Raw genomic sequence first — 18,965 nt, 5'->3', positions numbered from 1 at the left:
CACATCTTCAAGTAGCCACAGTAGAGAGACTAAGCTGGATTCTAAATTTCAGTATGGAAATTCAGAGAGTCCCAGCATGGAGGCAGAGGCATGGCAGCCTCTGCCACTGTACAACAGATGAATGCATTTGCAGGGACATTCATAGGTACTGCTTGCAGGAAAAGCAGCATTAAATGGCACAATCATTTCTTACAGAAAAACCACAATATCCAACAGAATTTGAAAGTTCTCTTCTTAAAGAATTAAGAAATCCGGAGAGAAGCAAGAATACAGTGTCTCCAGAACAATTCCAGTTTTGCTGAAATTATATTGTAATAGCAAGGACCCACATGAGTAGATTTCAGTTGTCATGCAAGCAAAGAAAATAAAACCTGAAATCTGCCATCCTGTATTTGGGACAATGAAAGCACAATTTTCTGAACACTTCTGCAGCAGCCTTGTCTTTAAAAGATGCTTCTTTTATAAATGTTGTATCAAGTTTTTTTTAAAAAGCGCTGAATAATCAAACCAACTTCTTACTTTTATGCAGTTTGAGAATGGTGTATGCCATAGCTGTAAGAACCCGCTCTCCTTCTAGGATGTAAATATCCCACAGCCTCAGGGTTAGTGTAAACGGAGTCTGTGTGTAGTGTTAAAAAAAAAAAAAGGAATTTTGGCAATATGCAAACTACAATGTATCGATAGAGCACCAGGTCTCATCAAAGTAACATTTTCAAGATGAACTCAAAACCAAGATTCAAGTTCATTTTGTGACATATTTTTATAAAAAGTCAATAAGGGAAGGTAAATAAAAATGGTCTCCATCTGGGGGAATATAAACTTAAAAATCAAACCAGGCCCATCAGAAATCCCATATAGCATGGAATTGTTTGTTTATCAGTCAGAAATTAGACTAGATTTAATAATAAATTAACAGATTGCATTAATTTTACATTAATATTATACATAATATTTCCTTAGTTTCCTTACCCCTTAGTTTATTTTAATCACTGTAATGCATGTAGTTTGTTTTGAACAGTTTCTTATATTTACTAATAAAATAAAAACATTTAAAATGTGAGATTATAATTCTACATCAAATGAAAATAATTACAAGCAGAAAGACACAATGTAAATTAGTATTGTAATGACATTGGAGGAAGCGTCTGAAATGTTTGCTCCCCCAGTCCCCTACCCGGTCAATGAAGCACTGTAAGAACCACTTAGTTGTATAAATTCCTGTCAACATCTGCTCCTTATCCTAAGAAGGAAGGAGGGAGGGAGGGAGGGATAGACAGAGACAGAGAGAGACCAAATTAAAAAAGAATCTCATTTTACAAGACGAGCAAATTAGAGATCTGTGAACTGTAATTCACATGCTTTCAGGTTCTCAAGGTCATCTCTTCATAGATACTGGTAGTTTTCTTTCTTAAATTAAACTAGCTACCATGCAATAAGCAGCATTTTATTTCACTGGTTACTCATTCTAATTCTCTTTCATATGCATTTTCTCAGTGGATAACTAATATAGTTCCCTGTCCCTCTTTTCCTCCATACAATTGTTGTGAGCATATTAAGGAGGTTCATTCAAAATGTCTTTGTAATTGTGGCAGAGTGTATATTTTATCCTTCGTCACTGAGTATTTTGCATGTATTATCTAAAGGACATTGAGATTTTTAATTATTATTAAAAAAAACCCACTCCTCATCTTGTTCTATTTTCTCAAAGGGATGGGGGGGAGAAGTGGGGGAGACTGCTATCCCCGGAGATACAACTCAGCTGCAAGGATCAGGAGATGGTGCCACGGAATGTACACTGCTCAAAAAAATAAAGGGAACACTTAAACAACACAATGCAACTCCAAGTCAATCAGACTTCTGTGAAATCAAACTGTCCACTTAGGTAGCTGCTGTACTAAAGGGAATATATAAAATGTTTAAGAGTAAACAATAGAGTTTAATTTTCTGTGGAATGTTGTTTTGATTATACTATAAATTTAAGCTTCTTTTTATTTTTGTTTTATTATCTTACTTTGTGTTAAGCAGAATCAGTATGGAAAGTATGTATTATTTTAAGTATCAAATTTAGGGGAAAGATAAAAGTGGTCACGCTTCAACCAGTGATTACAGGAGAAATATTGTATTGGAAAGAAAAGATAAATAGATTATTGAAGAAAACAGACAAAAGATAAAAGTATAATTATTTAAAATGAGATGAAATAAATATAATAGAATTATGAGAGTGAATAGAGAAGAGAAAATATATAGAAAATACTGAATGTTAACAAGATATGAGGTAGTATATTGAGTGAGCATGAAATTGATTTATGTCTGTATAAAAAGAGGTAACCCGGGGTAAGCCGCTTTCCCAAAAGAAGTTTTAGGTATGTACGTTTTGTGTTTTGCATGTCCATGCTTGAAATCTTAGAAGAATGTAAGAAGACTGTTGGAAGAGAATAATGAAACTGTAAATAAGACAGATGGATATAAAGAATGTATACAAGCTAAAGTAAAAGAAATATAATTTGAATAATAGAAGGAAAGGGAGGAACAAAGAGAAGCTGGGATAGGATATGAAGTTGAGCAGATGGGGTAAATATATATGTTAAATTGTGCTTGTATGGAAATGTGACAATTTGGAATTATTCTGTCTTTAAATAAGGTGTTTTATTGAGGTGTTTTATTGATTTTCTCAGAAGGGATCTTTTATGTTATTATATTCTATGTTTTGTTTGTGTATCGTTTTGTAAAACTTAATAAAATTTGTTTAAAAAAAATTTTTTTTTTTGAGTCTAACTCCAAATCCAGATCTCCATGGGTTGCTAAATTTGATTTCCATTGATAATTTTTGTGTGATTTTGTTTGTCAGCACATTCAACTATGTAATGAACCAAGTATTTAATAAGAATATTTCATTCATTCAGATCTAGGATGTCTTATTTTTGTGTTCCCTTTGTTTTTTTGAGCAGTGTATTTTCCCACATTTCTCCATACTATTTGCCACAAGGCAAAGGGATTAGTCAAAATCCTGGCCCGCAGGCCGAATGTGTCACATACTGGCTCTGTCCCAGCTTGGTTCAGCGAAGGGGAAAAAAGTCCCGATACATCACGTGACACCGCCGTGACGCTGTGAGTTTGACACCCCTGGGCTAGGAGATCCTTGTCTATCTCATGCATAGGAATAATGGGAAGACCCCCTTAGCACACAATTGATAGCAACTGTAACTATTGAGAAGTATACTAAGATAGAAAAGTGAGCAAGAAGCTCCTGGGAGAAGTGGTATGACTTTCCTGTACAGATTTATCCCTGCTGTTACAAAAATATTTCTAATAATATATTTGGAGATGACACCTTTTCTGGTATTTGATGCAATGAACACTCTAAAAAAAAATGCACGGCAAACAATCATATATATATATATATATATATATATATTTTCAATCAATCATATATGTATCTATGTTTATGTATGTATGGTATTTACCCACGAAAACATAAGAAAACACACACACACGCACACGTTTTTGTGTGTGTGTATGTGTGTGTGTGTATAATGTAGGAGCAGAAACCAACACGTGCTGATTTTGCTGCTGTTCCCTTGACAAAAGAAAGCATTACCAAGTGTTTCTTCAACTTTGGGAAAAGCTTGTTTAGGATTGCTTCGTGGTGAGCTTGGAATCTCTGCAACTTTGGAAATCCAGGAATGAAAAATCCTTTAGCAAAAAAAAAGGAAACAAAAGTACTAACAATGTGTTAAAGAAATACAGCACAGCATCTTACTTCATTGTATAATAAGTACTTGAATTTCCTAAGACTTCCAAGGAACTCTAACACATTTGTGAAAATACATTTTTATATTTCCTTGTTTGTGAGCTTTGCATTTGGACAAGATCAGGAGTTTATGTGCACACATATTTGTATATATAGATGTCCTCTGTATTATACACAGTCAAAGCAACCTTGTCTAACTTGTTGATGATCGTATGAAAACCTGTGAGAGACTTACCTAATGCATAATATATAACTTTTCATTCCATCAGGCAAACTCAGGAACCTCTCTCAAAGTTTGCCTGATGCGCAGAAAAAAAGGTGCTTTGTGTACATCAGAATCCCTATCCCCATTTTGGTGGTTCGTATTTAAACACAGCCTCTGATTGGTAGGTACTACAGCACTATGAAGTTGCAAGACAGCATTGATGTTTTAAGGTTAATTGATTCCAAGGAGAGCTTATTTGTACCTCATGCTTAAACTCAACAGTAGACATGAAGAATAAGGAGACTACAAGAAGCACATAAAAAGGAAGAATCTAGACTTTCAGCCAGACTGAACCCAAAATACAATAAAGAAACAAGCAAATAAATGAAGGTGTTTGCCACTGAAACCTTACCATGCATTGCATGCCGCTGGTTGGTAAGCAGTTGTGCCAGGGCCCAAAAGGCATCCTCTTCATTCAAATACATCAACAAGATAGCTGCAATCTGACTCATGCCCTGGCAGTAACTCACTTCCTGGATGATTACACAAGATGAGCAATTTACAGGGTAGAGTATATTGCACATACAAGCACAAAATGAAACTTCCCTAAGTTCACAACATAACCCTAGCATTTTACCTTTTTTTTTTTCAGACAAAAGCATGATTTGTTGACTCACAGAAAAATTTCATTTCGATGGCAAAGTTCACTATAGACAATGGGCATTGCCTGGAAGAGGATACAGGAAAGAGGCCTTTAAGGGACAGGGCTGGGTGACTTGGTTAAGTCAACCAATGGTTATGATGATGCACTTACAAATTCTTGTAAGATTTTAATGCATCTGAACCAAAGGAAGATCCCATTTCAGCCACTCAGTGCAATGGGTAACAAAGAAATTTCTCCACTTCCACTTTTGGGTTGGACCTCTTCAACCCAGAAGTGTTTCCTGCCTCACTCTCTGTCCAGCAGCTTATCGATCTTCAAGCAGCTCCACTTTGCCATTCTCCTGAATAACACTTATTGCTACTTTAAGAGGTTCCCCCAAATTATCTGGGAAGCTCAAAGAATCCTGAAAGATTTTATTGCTTTATTTTCAGTCCAAAGCACCTCTTAAAAGTGTAGGTAGAACCAAATATATACAGGAAAAAAGTGGTCAAAGAAAACACTGTCCCTCCAGTTTCATCCAGGGGACTGCACAGTTTCAGAAGAAAGAGGCCAAACGTTGTCTTTTCTAAACTCTGAATCTACAGATGTTATATGAAAAGAATCATTTTAGCCCTTGTTAGAAGGGTTAAAGAGTAGCTGGCTCTTGTCTTCCTGCACCTTCACTATTGGCAAAGTAACAATTGGATGAATCCTAGGAGGCCCTGCTTTAAAACACTCCTTTTGGGAAGACAAACATTTTCAAAGGCCTGGAAAGTTTTTATAACTCCTGAAACCTGCTCCCTTTTTCATTGGGTGAGAGATAGGAAAACTTTGGAGAGAGATTTCTTCAAAATGCTCGGAAAAGATTTCAGGAAAGCATCTGGGTGGGTTTGTTTGCCAGTAAGGGACAGAACTAGTTGGGACTCAAATGATCTGGGAGGCTAAATGTGAAACTATTCACCCTTAATGCAGAAATTCAGTCTGAAATATTTTGTAAATATTTCGACAGCTACATGAGGACAACAATGCTATATATAGATCCTGGGGAGTCTGTGATATAAAATTAGCCCTAAGACATAAAAAGAACTATTGTCACTTCTCACATTTTCATGAACTGAAATTATGTAACATGGCATTGCATTGCAACATAAAATAAGGAAAAAGCTCAAAAAAGCCAGTCTAAATTTTATAAAGGAAGAAACACCATCTAGGTAAAAACATAGAAAAGGTGTATTTTCTGTTTCTTGGATCACCTGGATTAATATAATTAATTCCATTAATTTAATTTAATTAAGTAATTCCTGTTGGTACATCAAAGCAGCAAATCCTGTATGTAATTTAAAGACATTATAATTTCTGTGCCCTTTGATTAGAAATAAGACAAGGGACTATAACAAATTGGAGTCCTGTACCATGAGGTTGCCACTTAATGAAGTAAGAAAGACCACGCAGAGAATTTAACCAACATCCTCATCTGACTAAAGTCACAACTATTTAGAAACAATTATAGCATTCCTTTGCATAAATAAATAGAGGTTATACAAATGATTGCAATCTGTAGAGATCTAGTCTTCACGAATTAAGTCTGTACCAAAAGTGATTCCTTTTCTTTTTTTTAGCCCAAGCTTCATGGATGCATGGACACAAAGATGGGACAAAGATGGGAATGAGTGTGAGTGTGTGTGCGTGTGTGTGTAATCTTTCATAAGTGTATATTGGTTTTAGATAAAATTCTTTTTTATATACCTTTAATCTGCTTAATGCCATTCTGAAAGTCTGCTTTGCCATTTTAATCTAATCTATACTGTACCTTTATTGTCAAATCAGGTTCTCGTAATGTTCAATTACTTACCGTGTTGTAAACAGAGTAAGCTGACAGGACATGGAACAAAGCTTGTTGTCTATATTAAAAAGAAAACCAACCAAGAATATCAAGTTGGTGTCTTAACATTAGCTTAATAAACCAGTTAATCTGTTCTCTACTAAAAGCTTTTCAGAAATATCTTTTGATTTTAGAGTAAAATAAGAACCAATGTTTCCTTCTCAATTGATAGGTTCATCAGATACAGGTCTGGTGCTCTTAAGAATCTATCAACAAAGAGAAGGACTCTGTGTTTTATCACGTTAACCCCAAACACTGTAAAAAGATTATGTGATCTACCAGTTTCTGCCTTCCATTCTCTGATGAAATTAGGAAATTAACATCATAAACTGACCAAGAAAATTCTCTGTTCCGCAGATAGAAGTTTCACCAGCCACAAAAGATTAAATGAGATAAACCAACATTTATTTGCTACAAATACATATGTGTTTGTAACTAATAGACAAAACAAACAAACAGAAACAATCAGAGATAAACCAATGAGATCCACATATGAGAAGCTTACTTTACTCCATAGCGGTCCCGAAACATGATGTGGTTTCGAAAAGTGCGATTGACATCCAGATCTATTTGTTTGATTTCTGATGAGAAGCTTCTGGCTTGTTCTTTCATTTTCTGGGCAAATCAAGGTGAATTATAGTATTAGAACTTCAAAATCAGAAGTGAAAAACTTTTCTGACCCTTGGGCTAGATTGCTTCTGGAGCAACTTTCCAAAACCTTATTATCTTATTTGTCAGCATGAAGGACCTTCATTCTCCAAAACCACAGCAATCTGACACTACAAGGGTCAGCTTTCCATAGTAAGAGAGTGTGGTCAGAAAAATACCATTTTTGTGTGTATGTTGGTAATTAGAGAGACACAGAGAGACCTGCCCTTGGAAAAGACCTCTCTCTCCAGAGCTCTAAACTAGAGGGAAGAGTTCAGGAATTGCTCCCTAAACCTAATACCTAATGTCTTCATGTTTTCATGTGTTTTTCTACATCATCATCATCATTATTCATTAAGTTGTTTTTATAGGGATCATTAATAATTATGTATGTCACCTTGCATTGTATCCCAAATGTATGGCTATATAAAAGGGAGGGAGGGAGGGAGGGAGGGAGGGAGGGAAGGAAGGAAGGAAGGAAGGAAATAAATAAATTATTATTCAATTGTAAAAAGCTATAGTTAAGATAAGTTTTAGTTGCAAACAAATCAATTTTACAATCCAGCAAGAAAATTTGCTAGCATGGTCTTTTGTCTGTTTGTAAGCTGGTTAAGAAAATTCTGATTTATAAATAGATAATTGGATAGAGAGTTCTCTTGCCCTATGTGGCAGACATGATTTAAATACATTTATACACATGCAAAACACATAGATGATTAATATATACAGATATAAAGTATCATGCACATAAGGCTAAAGACCTTTAGCTTTATACTAAATTACTTCTAAACTCAAAAGTAAATGGAGATGTTTTCAACATATGCTACTAATTAAATAACTAATTGAAGTCAATTGGTTGAGAAAGCCTCATCTCAAAAAGTAATTTAAGTAAAGGTAGATTTCTGGGCCTAAAGCAACTTTAAACCAGTAGTGCATAACAAGCAATAGAGAAAGGAAAAGATAATCATCCCCCTCCCCACTATAGAATAGAATAGAATAGAATAGAATAGAATAGAATAGAATAGAATAGAATTCTTTATTGGCCAAGCGTGATTGGACACGCAAGGAATTTGTCTTGGTGCAAATGCTCTCAGTATACATAAAAGAAAAGATCTGTCAAGACTCAAGAATCATAAGGTACAACCCTAAATGATAGTCATAGGAAACAGTCAATATAAATCGTAAGGATACAAGTGACAAAATTACAGTCATACAGTCACAAGTGTTATTGGGGGATTCTGGGATAAATATAAATATACTTGCCATAAAACATACAAGGCACTTTTCCTTTTAAGACTTCAGATAACACGAACACCATTTTGTATTACTGAACAAAATTGTTTTGCATTACACTAACAGTATTTTAATGGCTGATTAATTCCTTATTATCTATACTCAAGAGAAAGGTGAGTTATATATATAAGCAAATATTTTTGGAGAGTGGACACGATCCTGATTCCCAACATACCTGCTTTTCCTCCTCTTAGCTGACCAGAGATTTTAAAAAAGAGATTTCACTGCTGGAAATACCAGATACTCCAACTGGAAAAACTGTACAGTTATTCCTCAACTTACAATCGTTCATTTAGCGACCTTTCAAAGTTACAATAGCACTGAAAAAAGTGGCTTATAACCAGTTTCCACACATTCCTGGGCTCACGTGATCCCCATTTCTAACCTTCCCAGCCGGCTTCCGGCAAGCAAAGTCAATGGGTGAAGCCAGAGTTGCTTAACAACTGCACAATTCACTTAATAACTGCAGTGAGTCACTTAACAGCTGTGGCAAAGGCGATAAAATGGGGTGCAACTCACTTAACAACTGCCTCACTTAGCAATGGAAATTTTGAGCTCACTTGTGGTCGTAAAGTCAGAGACTACCTGTAATGAAGGAAATACTTGAGTTCCCAAAAGGTATTGCCAAGAGAAAAGAAATGAACAATAAAACGCAGAAAGGCCCACTGATTTCAAAGAAAACCTATGCCCCCCGCCCCCCCCTTAAACAAAAAGCTTTTCTCTAACTCCAGCTTTATTCTGTATAAATATTAAGTGGCAAAAAGGATAGGAAGGATTATAAATAGCTGATTCTCAGAATTTATGTTCATCTACAGTCTATTATATTATAAGTCCTTTAGTTAGCAGATCCCTCAGGAGCTTAATTCAACAGCTTGTGACTTCTATTTATTCTGATCACTTGCTATGAGACATGGCCAAATAGTAACATCCTGTAAGGAGGTTGCAATGGTCGAGATTATTATAGAGAAACAGGTTCTTAATCTGTGTCACTATCTGGTTTTATCTAACCCACTTCCTTTAACTTGTTACACCATGCTGAATAGGCTACTTTTACAAAGAATCAAGCCATTTATTTAATTTTAAAATGTCGGTGTGTTATCCTTCAAAATCTGTTTAGCATGAATATTAAGGGCGTGAGAATTACCTTAGCAATATAATAGCAATATAAATAGCAACATAAATATTAAAAATAATAATATAGGGTTGCATAATATGATTAAATTGCCACTCCACCGAACGATCATTTCTTTTTACCCCTTCAATTGGCATGCCAGCTCTGACCCAGTCCAGGGGAATGCAGTGTCCAAACTGGACTAATAAAATGCCAGTTACATGAGGCTGTCTTTGATTAAGAATCTTCAGCCCCCAATTCATTAGCCAGGCAAATCCTATTATACTACTTGTGTTAAAAAGGCATCAATTGTTTTCTGAACCCAATTCAAACAGATGATTTTGACTTTTAAACTCAAATTTTAAAAGATTGGAGGTGTAGCTGATGAAGAAGAGGAGGAACAGCTGGGTCCAGTGCCTGATCTGAGGCTCTGCAGAAGGCAGGGAATAGGAAAGCTGTGGAAAGCCGTAGGCCGATCCTGGGGAAGGAAGAGCCACCACTGCTAGAGAGGCCGCACCGTAGCTCTGGGGATAAAAGGCAGGGGGCGGAGATGAATAGGTCTGGCAGATAACTTCTGGCCAGACGGACTTATTAATCTGCGAGATTTTTTTTTTTTTTTGCTGGGGCTGCCGGCATTCCTAATAAAGGAATCTTTTGAGTTCACATCAGAGGGTTTGTCATGTTTGGGGAGCTGGGTCAGAACAATTAGATTGTGGCATGGGGGTTCCTGCAGTCAGGTTAACAAGACTATTTGTAAAACACTAGGTATCAAGTTGTAATTCTACAACCCTGTTCAGCCACAGAATTACATTTGTGAAGAGTGGCAGAACTGAGATATGCAATTGACTAAAGTTACTGCTGTCAATTATCTTTAATGGCCAAAGGTTTTCACACATGCTCTAATGGGAATAAGAACCATTTCTAGCAGGAAATATAGCTTCTGTCCCTTTGAAATGGTGTTAAGCTGGCCAATGTAAGGTGGAAATTGCCTAATTAACTAAAAAGGGAGATTTCACTTGTCTGATAAGTGCTCATTAAGTGACTTCAATCTATTTCTACAGAAGTGAAAGTGTCATTCCAGCCTTCCACATTGGCAGGTGCCATAACCCTGAAGCCTATTGACTACGTCCTCATCTATGAATACCAGAGAAAGGATTACCTGCTACGTCACTGAATGGGAATATTCTAATTATTGCTGACAACCAACAACACCGTAAAGTGCAAGCATCAGACTGCTGGGACACACGTATCACACTATCATAGAATTTCCTCTCCCAGAGGATTTGCTGCCTGGCCCAATTTGACCCAGCAAGAACCTGGCTGATTTGTCCTTGGACTATTTGAACTATGGCTATGGCACTCTGTTTCAGCATGATTCTGCATTGCAAAACTTTTCTTTCTTTTTTTTTTTTTTAAATATAGTTTATTAATTTTTACAATTAAAACCAGTCACAATACATACACAAATAAGCAAAAGAAAGAAAGAAAGAAAAGAAAGAAAAGAGAAGAGGAAGAGAGGGAAAGGATTTTAAGAAAAGAAAGAAAGAAAGAACTTTTCAAGATGTTAAATTACTTACCCAAACTTATCTATATGTGGGAGTGGGTGGGTGTGAAGATAGTTGGGTTAAGAGCATAATAGAAGAATTCATTTATCAACTAGAATTTAGCTGCAACATTTCCCTTTTCTCCCCATCCTTTGACCAAAGTAGTTTTAAGAGACATAATCTCCAGCATCAGCAGCATATGGATTACTGAAATGAATGCATAAAAGTCCCTGGCTGCTTCCTTCTTTGTAGAAATTTATTTGCAGAAATAAAACTCTTACTTCTGCGGTGAAAAATTAAATCTTACTTCTGGGGTGGAAGGCGACTTGTAGGTTTGGATGGTTATAGACCAATGTCTTCCTAGTCCAGGAATTCATCTCTGACCACTTTCTTAATTTGGATAGTTTTGCCTATTGGGCACAGAGAGCCACTTTCATCCTTTACAACATTTACAAACTAGGAACTTGAAATTCTGGATTCCACCAATTTAGGAGAGCAGTCTTCCCCAGGTTGGGTATTTGAGAAATTTAACAGCCTTTTCATGATTTTAATTTTTGCTAATTGTGAACTCGCTTCTAAGGCTTTATGTCATTCCACATAAAGCCTTTGGAGTGAAGTGTCTCCTTTATGTAGTTTTAGAAAGTCCTAGATTTATTAATAGCTGCCAAGGGAGGTGACTGAGCTATTCTTCAAGAAACATGTTGATGTTATGTGAACAGAAATACCTGTCCTGTTCACATGGGAGGTAAGGCACTTCTGGGTTAAAAGGATTAGCTGGGGACATCACTGCTACCCAGGAAACACCTTGTGGGGGGGGCGGGGGTATGTTCCCATCAAGGAGCTGGAACAAATGATGGGAGCTCATCCTGTCATGCAGCAGCACTCGCATTTGGGTCTGAACACAGGCTTGCTAATCTCCAACTCAATGTCCTAACCACACATCCCATCACACTCCCATGTGAACAGGAATGGGGATGTAGAACATAATACTCAAATGTTGAAGGGTGTGAGTAAGTTTTTCCATGAGGCAACAACATAATTACAAATAGTTTGGGAGGAAGTTTATGGCTAAAAACACTTTTCCCTAATCTCTGGGTGCAGGGAAAAAATAAATACTGTTTTATCATATATGTAGGTAACCATGAGGCTGGTTATTTACTTGGTGTACTTTATAATGCTATCATGAATTATAAGATACTTTACCTCATACTTTCCTTCATTCTCCATCTTAATCTTTTCAATATCCAGTAAGAGTGACCAGACTTGGCCTCGTACTTGGAGGGGAATCCCTTTATAAACTCTGCGGAACATCTATAAATACAAAAAAAAAAAAAAGCAAGATCATGGTCCAATTATCAGGAGCTAACAAAACCTATTTTCTTCTGAATTTCCTTTGGCAGATGCAATCCAATGTGATTAACATATTATGCATAGAAAAAAAAACCCTGTGTCTTAACATTTGAAGCACTGATTAATAGACATTTTCATTTCAAATGCTGAGTAGTTTATCAGATGACTCAAAGTTTGGGTGGAAATCCTGTCCAAAAGATGGGAGTTTCAGGCAACATGTATATTTATTTACATTTAATTAATGTAATTTGGGTAGAGTTTGTCACGAAAGTACATCCTGATGAGTCATTGGTAACAGTAGTTAGTGTTGATACAATATGAAAGCACCTGCTGATGCATCACTGACTCCCCCAGTCCCAAGACTGAACATAAAGAATTATTTCATTCACTTTCAAACAGAAATTTGTTATTTAAACCAATGGTTAAGATCCTAACTTCACTTCTTTTTAATGTATTAATGTATAGAATTCAAGGTTGTTTCATCATTTATTGGTCCTATACAGTATTTTATACTTGGGATAATTAAAGCATTTTCTCTTTATGAATTGAAATATAAACCAAACTGATCAACATCTCCCTATCTGCATATTAAACTACATCCTTAAAATAAGCTTTTAAATCTGATAATTTTTAAATTTTATTTTGTGAGGGAGTAAATGCAAACATATGCAGTCTGGAAATGGACTGATTCACCCCTGCACAGTTATTGAAATGGATACTTTACTTTGTATTGGTCAATTCTGATAGGTTGCAGAGACCTTTCCTGACAGCGAAACTGGCTGGGGATGACACAAAGAAGAAGTGGGCCTGCAGTGGGTTTCTGCTGGGCGGGGCTGTTAATGCCACCACCACGAGGTGAGTCAGTAGAAGACATCTCCCAAAAATAAGACCTGGTGCCTTTTTTGGTGGCAAAAAAATATAAGACCTCTGTGTGTATGTGTGTCTTTGTGTGTGTGTAATCATATATTGCCATTGTTTGTTTTCATTGCTCTATTTTTTCTTTTTCAAAATATATACAGTGTATATATTTTATAGTTTTCTTGTTTTATACAGTAATATAATTTTAAAGATCATTTTATTTTCTGATTCAGTTATCAAGATATCTAAAGCTCATCTGCACCTCATCTGCAATGTCTCTGACACTTGAAGAAAATGCTGTAAAAAAGGGGGAGTCCAACTCCCACTAGGAAATTAAAAAACAATATACAAAAATAATATACAAAATTAAAAAACAACATACAAAAATAATATACAAAATTAAAAAACAATATACAAAGTGTTATTCTACATTTGAAAAGCTGGATTAGCTTTAGAGTTATTCACCAACATTTCAGTGAAATGAGACAGCGCGGGGGGGGTGGGGGAGACTGAATGTAATATAGAATTTAAAGCTAAAATTCCTTATCTTGTTTGCCCAGCTAGAAAAATGAGGAATCAAATTTTCTACAGGTGTGATTATCTGACTTTGATATATTGAATGCTGAATGTAGAAGAATGAAGTTAGCCTGAGCAAGGAATGGAACAGGCAAAATATAGCCAAAGAGCAGTGAATAAGCTCATAAACTCATTGATCAAATTGTCAACTTTCTAAGGATAAATTTAATAAATTGGAACAAGTTCAGAAAAAAAAACCTCAATCACTTCTTTCTGCATACTAGGATGTTTTCTTGGATGGACATTTACAACAAATGAATTAAATTTAATTACAGCACAGAATTAATTGGTGGAATATACACAGAGTGAGAGAGACAGAGATAGAAGGAGAAAGAAGCGGAGGGAGAGAGAGAAACTAAGAGAGAGTACTATTCAATGCATATATATCTCTCTTTTTATGTGGACTCTTTTAATTAGATTTCCACTTCAAGCTTAGGATGGTCAGGAAGGAGACCAAACATACTGTGCATATATATATATATATATATATGAACACAATTATTATACAATGTTCAGACTATTAAAATTTAAAGTATGAAGTAAATACTGAATTTATGGAATACAATATAAGAAACTATGACCACAAAAAGGAAAGAAAAAACGGAAGCATCTTAGGCTTCCTTAAGAAACAAGTACAAAATCTATACTGCAACTCAAATACAGTAAGTGAAGTATAATGAACTTTTCTAATGTTCCCCCAAGCCAAAAAAGCTGTTACTTCTCTATTATACAGAAAGTAACCTCTCTCTTTTTTAATGTTTTTATTGGTTTTTAAAAACAAACATAAACAAACAAAACATAAAAACATCAAGCCATCTTCTATATGTATACATACAATGTGCTGGTTGGTTTACAAATTGTTTTGTGCTTCCATTTCGTAGTCTTCAATTACAATTACATTGCATACAATCTCGTATTTTCAATCAAAAATTAAATACCTTAGTATCATTATTAATCAATCATTTGACTATACTTTTATTCATTCATGTTTTACAAGATAATCATAATTTACTTAGTTTGTTTTATAACAGTTCATATTATCATCCCAAATCTATCCTAAAATCATTTTGTAGATATAATAAGAAAGAAGTACATCTTTATATATTTATTATTTTCTAAAAGTCTACATATTTCATTACTGTATTTTATTGTCTAACCATTGATAGAAAAGACCCCAAATTTTATAAAATTGTTTATCATGTTGTTCTCTAATTTCAAATGTCAATCTACTCATTTCAGCACATTCCAATATTTTCTTAATAATTTCCTCCTGTGATGGTATTTTCTCATTTTTCCAATCTTTAGCAAATACAATCCTAGCCGCTGTTAATACATTTACAATCAGGTATTTCAAGTCTTTACTATATATTTCAGGTAAAATTCCCAATAAAAATATCTCTGGTTTCAAGTCTATATCTTTTTTTGTCATTTTTTCCAACCACATGTGGATTTTAGTCCAGTATTTTTTAGCATCCGCACAAGTCCACCACATATAATAATATGAGCCAGGTGTCTGATGACATTTCCAACATTTTTCAGATTTATTCTTGAACGTTCTTGCTATTCTTGTCGGGGGGAAATGCCACTTGTAAAATATCTTATACAAATTTTCTTTATATGCTGTTGACATTGTCATTTTATAATTTTGAGACCACAACTTTTCCCATTTCTCTAAATCAATCCCATATCCAAAATTCTTCCCCCAAGCAATCATAGTTTCTTTAACTTGTTCTTCTTCTAATTCAATTTCTAATAAATATCCATTCAATTTTTTAATCACCTTTTCATCAGTACCTGTCAAAATCTTATCTAAATCAATTTATCATAGAAACCTTCCATTTTAGAATCTTTATCATACCCTGAATGTATTTGCACATATGAAAACCAATTCATCTTTATACCTTGTTCCTCTACTTTTTGTATAGATTTGAGTTCACCCTTTTCATTCAATATTTCACCATATCTAACTGTTTGTTCCTTTTTCTATACTATAGGATAAGAAAATGCTTCAGTAGTCGATAGCCAGACTGGAATTTTCAGGATGTGCCTCGTAGTATTCCAAGGTGTCCAAGATTACTCTCATATTATCTTTAATTTGTCTCTTTGGCAGAAATCCATTTTGATCAGGATGAATAAAATTATTTAGATATTTTTTAAGTCTTTCTGCCAATATTGTAGCAAAGATTTTATAATCTGCATTTAGTAGAGAAATAGGTCTATAGTTCTTAATTTGTAATGGATCGGCCTCCTCTTTTGGAATAAGTGTAATATAGGCTTCTGACCATGATTTAGGTATCCTCTTCTTTAACATAACTTCATTCATAACTTCTAGCAATGGAAGATTCAACGATTTTTGCAATGTTTTGTAAAATTCTGCCGGAAGTCCATCTGGGCCTGGTGCCTTTCCATTATTTTGCTTCTTGAGTGCTTCAGTTAACTCCATCATCGTTATATTGCTTTCTAACATTGTTTCAATCTCTTTAGGTATCTGAGGTAAATTAGCATTGTGTAAGTACTGTTTAACTCTTTCCTCATCAATACTCTCTTGCATATATAGTTTCCAATGGAAGGCTCGAATGATTTCCTTCTTCTCTTTACTACCATAGCAAACTTGGCCTTGGTCATCTGTTAATTGCAATATTTTCCTTGATTCTTTCTCCTTTCTCAATTTGTATGCTAACCATCTACCTGGTTTGTTTGCATCTTCAAAGTAGTTCTGTTTAGCACCTCTAATTTTCTGTGCTAATTCTTCTTTTTCTATTTGACCCATTTTATGTTTAACTATATCCATTTTTAGCTTGATGTCCTTTTTCTGTGGCATTTTCAGTAGCTCTTTTTCAAGTCTTTTATACTCATCTTCTAAGGCCTTAAAGGCTAATCTTTTCATAGTATTTCTTTTCCTTGTATAGTCTATTATCAAGCCTCTAATATATGCCTTCATTGTATCCCATACATTCTGAATTGATATATCTTCTTTTTGGTTTTCTCTAAAGAAAAAAGCCAATTCTTTCTCCATCCATTGTGTGAAGTCTTTTTCCTTTAAAACAGTATTATTTAACGTCCATCTAGATCTTCTTTTTTGTCCTTTCCATTTAATTGTCATTGGATTGTGATCTGCCCAAGTACTTGTTTCAATATTTATTTCTTGAATATTAGTTATTAATTCTGTTGACATCCATATCATATCTATTCTGGACCATGATAAGTGTCTATTTGAATAGAAGGTGTATTGTTTAGTTTTAGAATTTCTTTCTCTCCATGTATCTTTTAAGTTTATTTCATCTACCATTTAAAAAAAAGATTTAGGGAGAGTCTTTCTGTTTTGCTTTATTGTTTTCTGTGCTGTATAGTCCAATTTATTGTCTACAATTCCATTAAAATCTCCCATCATAACTATATTAGCATAGTCCAGTTCAATTATTTTCATATGTAATTTTTTGTAGAAATCTTCTTGTTTGTCATTCGGGGCATAGATTGCAATCAGGTGTGTTTTCGTATTATTGTCCATTATTTCCACCATTAATATTCTTCCGTCATCATCGGTATAAATCAATTTTGCTGGGATGGTCTCTTTAATATATAAAACCCCTCCTCTTTTCTTACATTGTGTCAAGGAAGTAAATATTTTCCCTAGTTTTGGCTGTATCAACAATTGTTCATATTGTTTTTTAATATGTACTTCTTGTAGACAAATTATATCAATTTTTAATTTCTCTAAATAATGAAAGGTTTTCCTTCTTTTAATGGCTGAGTTAAGTCCATTTATATTAATTGTAATCAGTTTTTTCTCTTCCATGGTTATATTTTGTAGTTAGGTTTAGCAGCTCTCGTAGATCTTGGTTCACGTAGTTCTTTGGCTTCCACCTTTCCACCTACTGCACCTTCTTCTTTTTCAATCACCATTTGGCAGTCCTCTTGGAATTCAATTAGTGAGATTTCTTTTTCTGCCTCTTCCTCTTTCCCTCCAAAAAATTATGTATAAAATAATTCCGCTTTCTCAATTGAGTCAATTCTATGTCGCTGTTCTTGCCATGTGAACATTAAACTTCTGGAATCAGCCATCTATTATTCACCTCTTTTTAAAGTAGCATTTTAGTCAGGAATCGGTATTCTCTTCTCATCTCTCTCACTCTTCTGGGTATTTGTTTCAAGACCACAATCTCCTTGTCTTTATATTTCAATGTTTTCTCTTTTGCCACTTGCAATATTTGCGTTTTAATGGCTTTCTTTGTGAATCTAATGTGAACTTCTCTTGGTAAGCTATTTCTCATTGCATATCTTGTGAAAACTCGATAGACCTCATCGATTCCATCCATCATCTTCTCTTGAGTTATTTCCAAAGCTTCAGCCAGTATTTCTATCATTATCTCAGCTAAGTTTTGTCCTTTTTCTTCCTCTACATTTTGGAATCTAAGATAGAATTCTGATCTATCCATCTCCCATCTCAACATACCACTTTTATCTTGTTCAACCACTATTAATCTATTATCAATGTCTCTAATCTTCTTGTCTCTTTGCTTATCTTCTTCAATTTTTTGGAATCTCTCATCATACTTCAACATCATTTGTTGGATGTTCTCCACTTTTTCATCGGTTTTCCCTGTTCTTTGTTCAATGTTCTCTGTTCTTTGTTCAATGTTCTCTATTCTCGTTTCAATATTCTCTGATCTTGCTTGAATATTTTGAATTCCTTGCATAATCATCTGCAGAGTCACTTTTTCTTGTTCTTTTTCTTGCTTTAACATTGTCTGTATTGAACGTTGTCCTCCAGATGGTGGAGAGGAAGAAGTAGAAGTTGAAGAACCAGGAGCTGTAAGTTTCCTACTCATTTTAAGCAATTCAAAATCTTCAGGTTCTTCTAAACCTTAATCCAATTGTGAAATAACCAATTGTAGTTCAAAATAAAAATAGTAGGAAAAAAAAGCCAAATAGTAATGATAAAAAAAAGAAAAAAAGGAGGAAGACAAAATTTCTTCAGGTTCTTGTATACCTTAATCCAATCAGTAGTTAGATGAAGAAAAAGGCTTGAAAAAAAAAAGAAAAGGAAAATTTTTTCAGGTTCTTCAACACCTTAATTCAACTGACAGGTCTCAAATAGAAAAGA

General features: G+C 34.7%; 1 protein-coding gene across 1 annotated transcript in view; it reads right to left on the bottom strand.

Annotated features, from left to right (window-relative positions):
* The window catches only part of LOC113440319 (uncharacterized), a 92,480-nt gene that overhangs the window by 7,604 nt on the left and 65,911 nt on the right, over nucleotides 1-18,965 (bottom strand). Inside the window, exons 7-13 of the mRNA XM_026706652.2 lie at nucleotides 12,281-12,388; nucleotides 6,987-7,096; nucleotides 6,452-6,500; nucleotides 4,369-4,489; nucleotides 3,599-3,693; nucleotides 1,175-1,240; nucleotides 520-619 (exon numbers count right to left, since the gene is read on the bottom strand). Of these exons, the coding sequence (XP_026562437.2) occupies nucleotides 520-619; nucleotides 1,175-1,240; nucleotides 3,599-3,693; nucleotides 4,369-4,489; nucleotides 6,452-6,500; nucleotides 6,987-7,096; nucleotides 12,281-12,388 (649 nt within the window). The remainder of the gene's footprint in view (nucleotides 1-519; nucleotides 620-1,174; nucleotides 1,241-3,598; nucleotides 3,694-4,368; nucleotides 4,490-6,451; nucleotides 6,501-6,986; nucleotides 7,097-12,280; nucleotides 12,389-18,965) is intronic.

The sequence above is a fragment of the Pseudonaja textilis genome, chromosome 1 (assembly GCF_049901715.1).
Source record: "Pseudonaja textilis isolate UNSWEBS1 chromosome 1, rPseTex1.2, whole genome shotgun sequence".
Lineage (NCBI taxonomy): Eukaryota > Metazoa > Chordata > Lepidosauria > Squamata > Elapidae > Pseudonaja > Pseudonaja textilis.
Note: the sequence above shows the minus strand (reverse complement) of the source record. Positions and strands in the feature narration are given on the sequence as shown.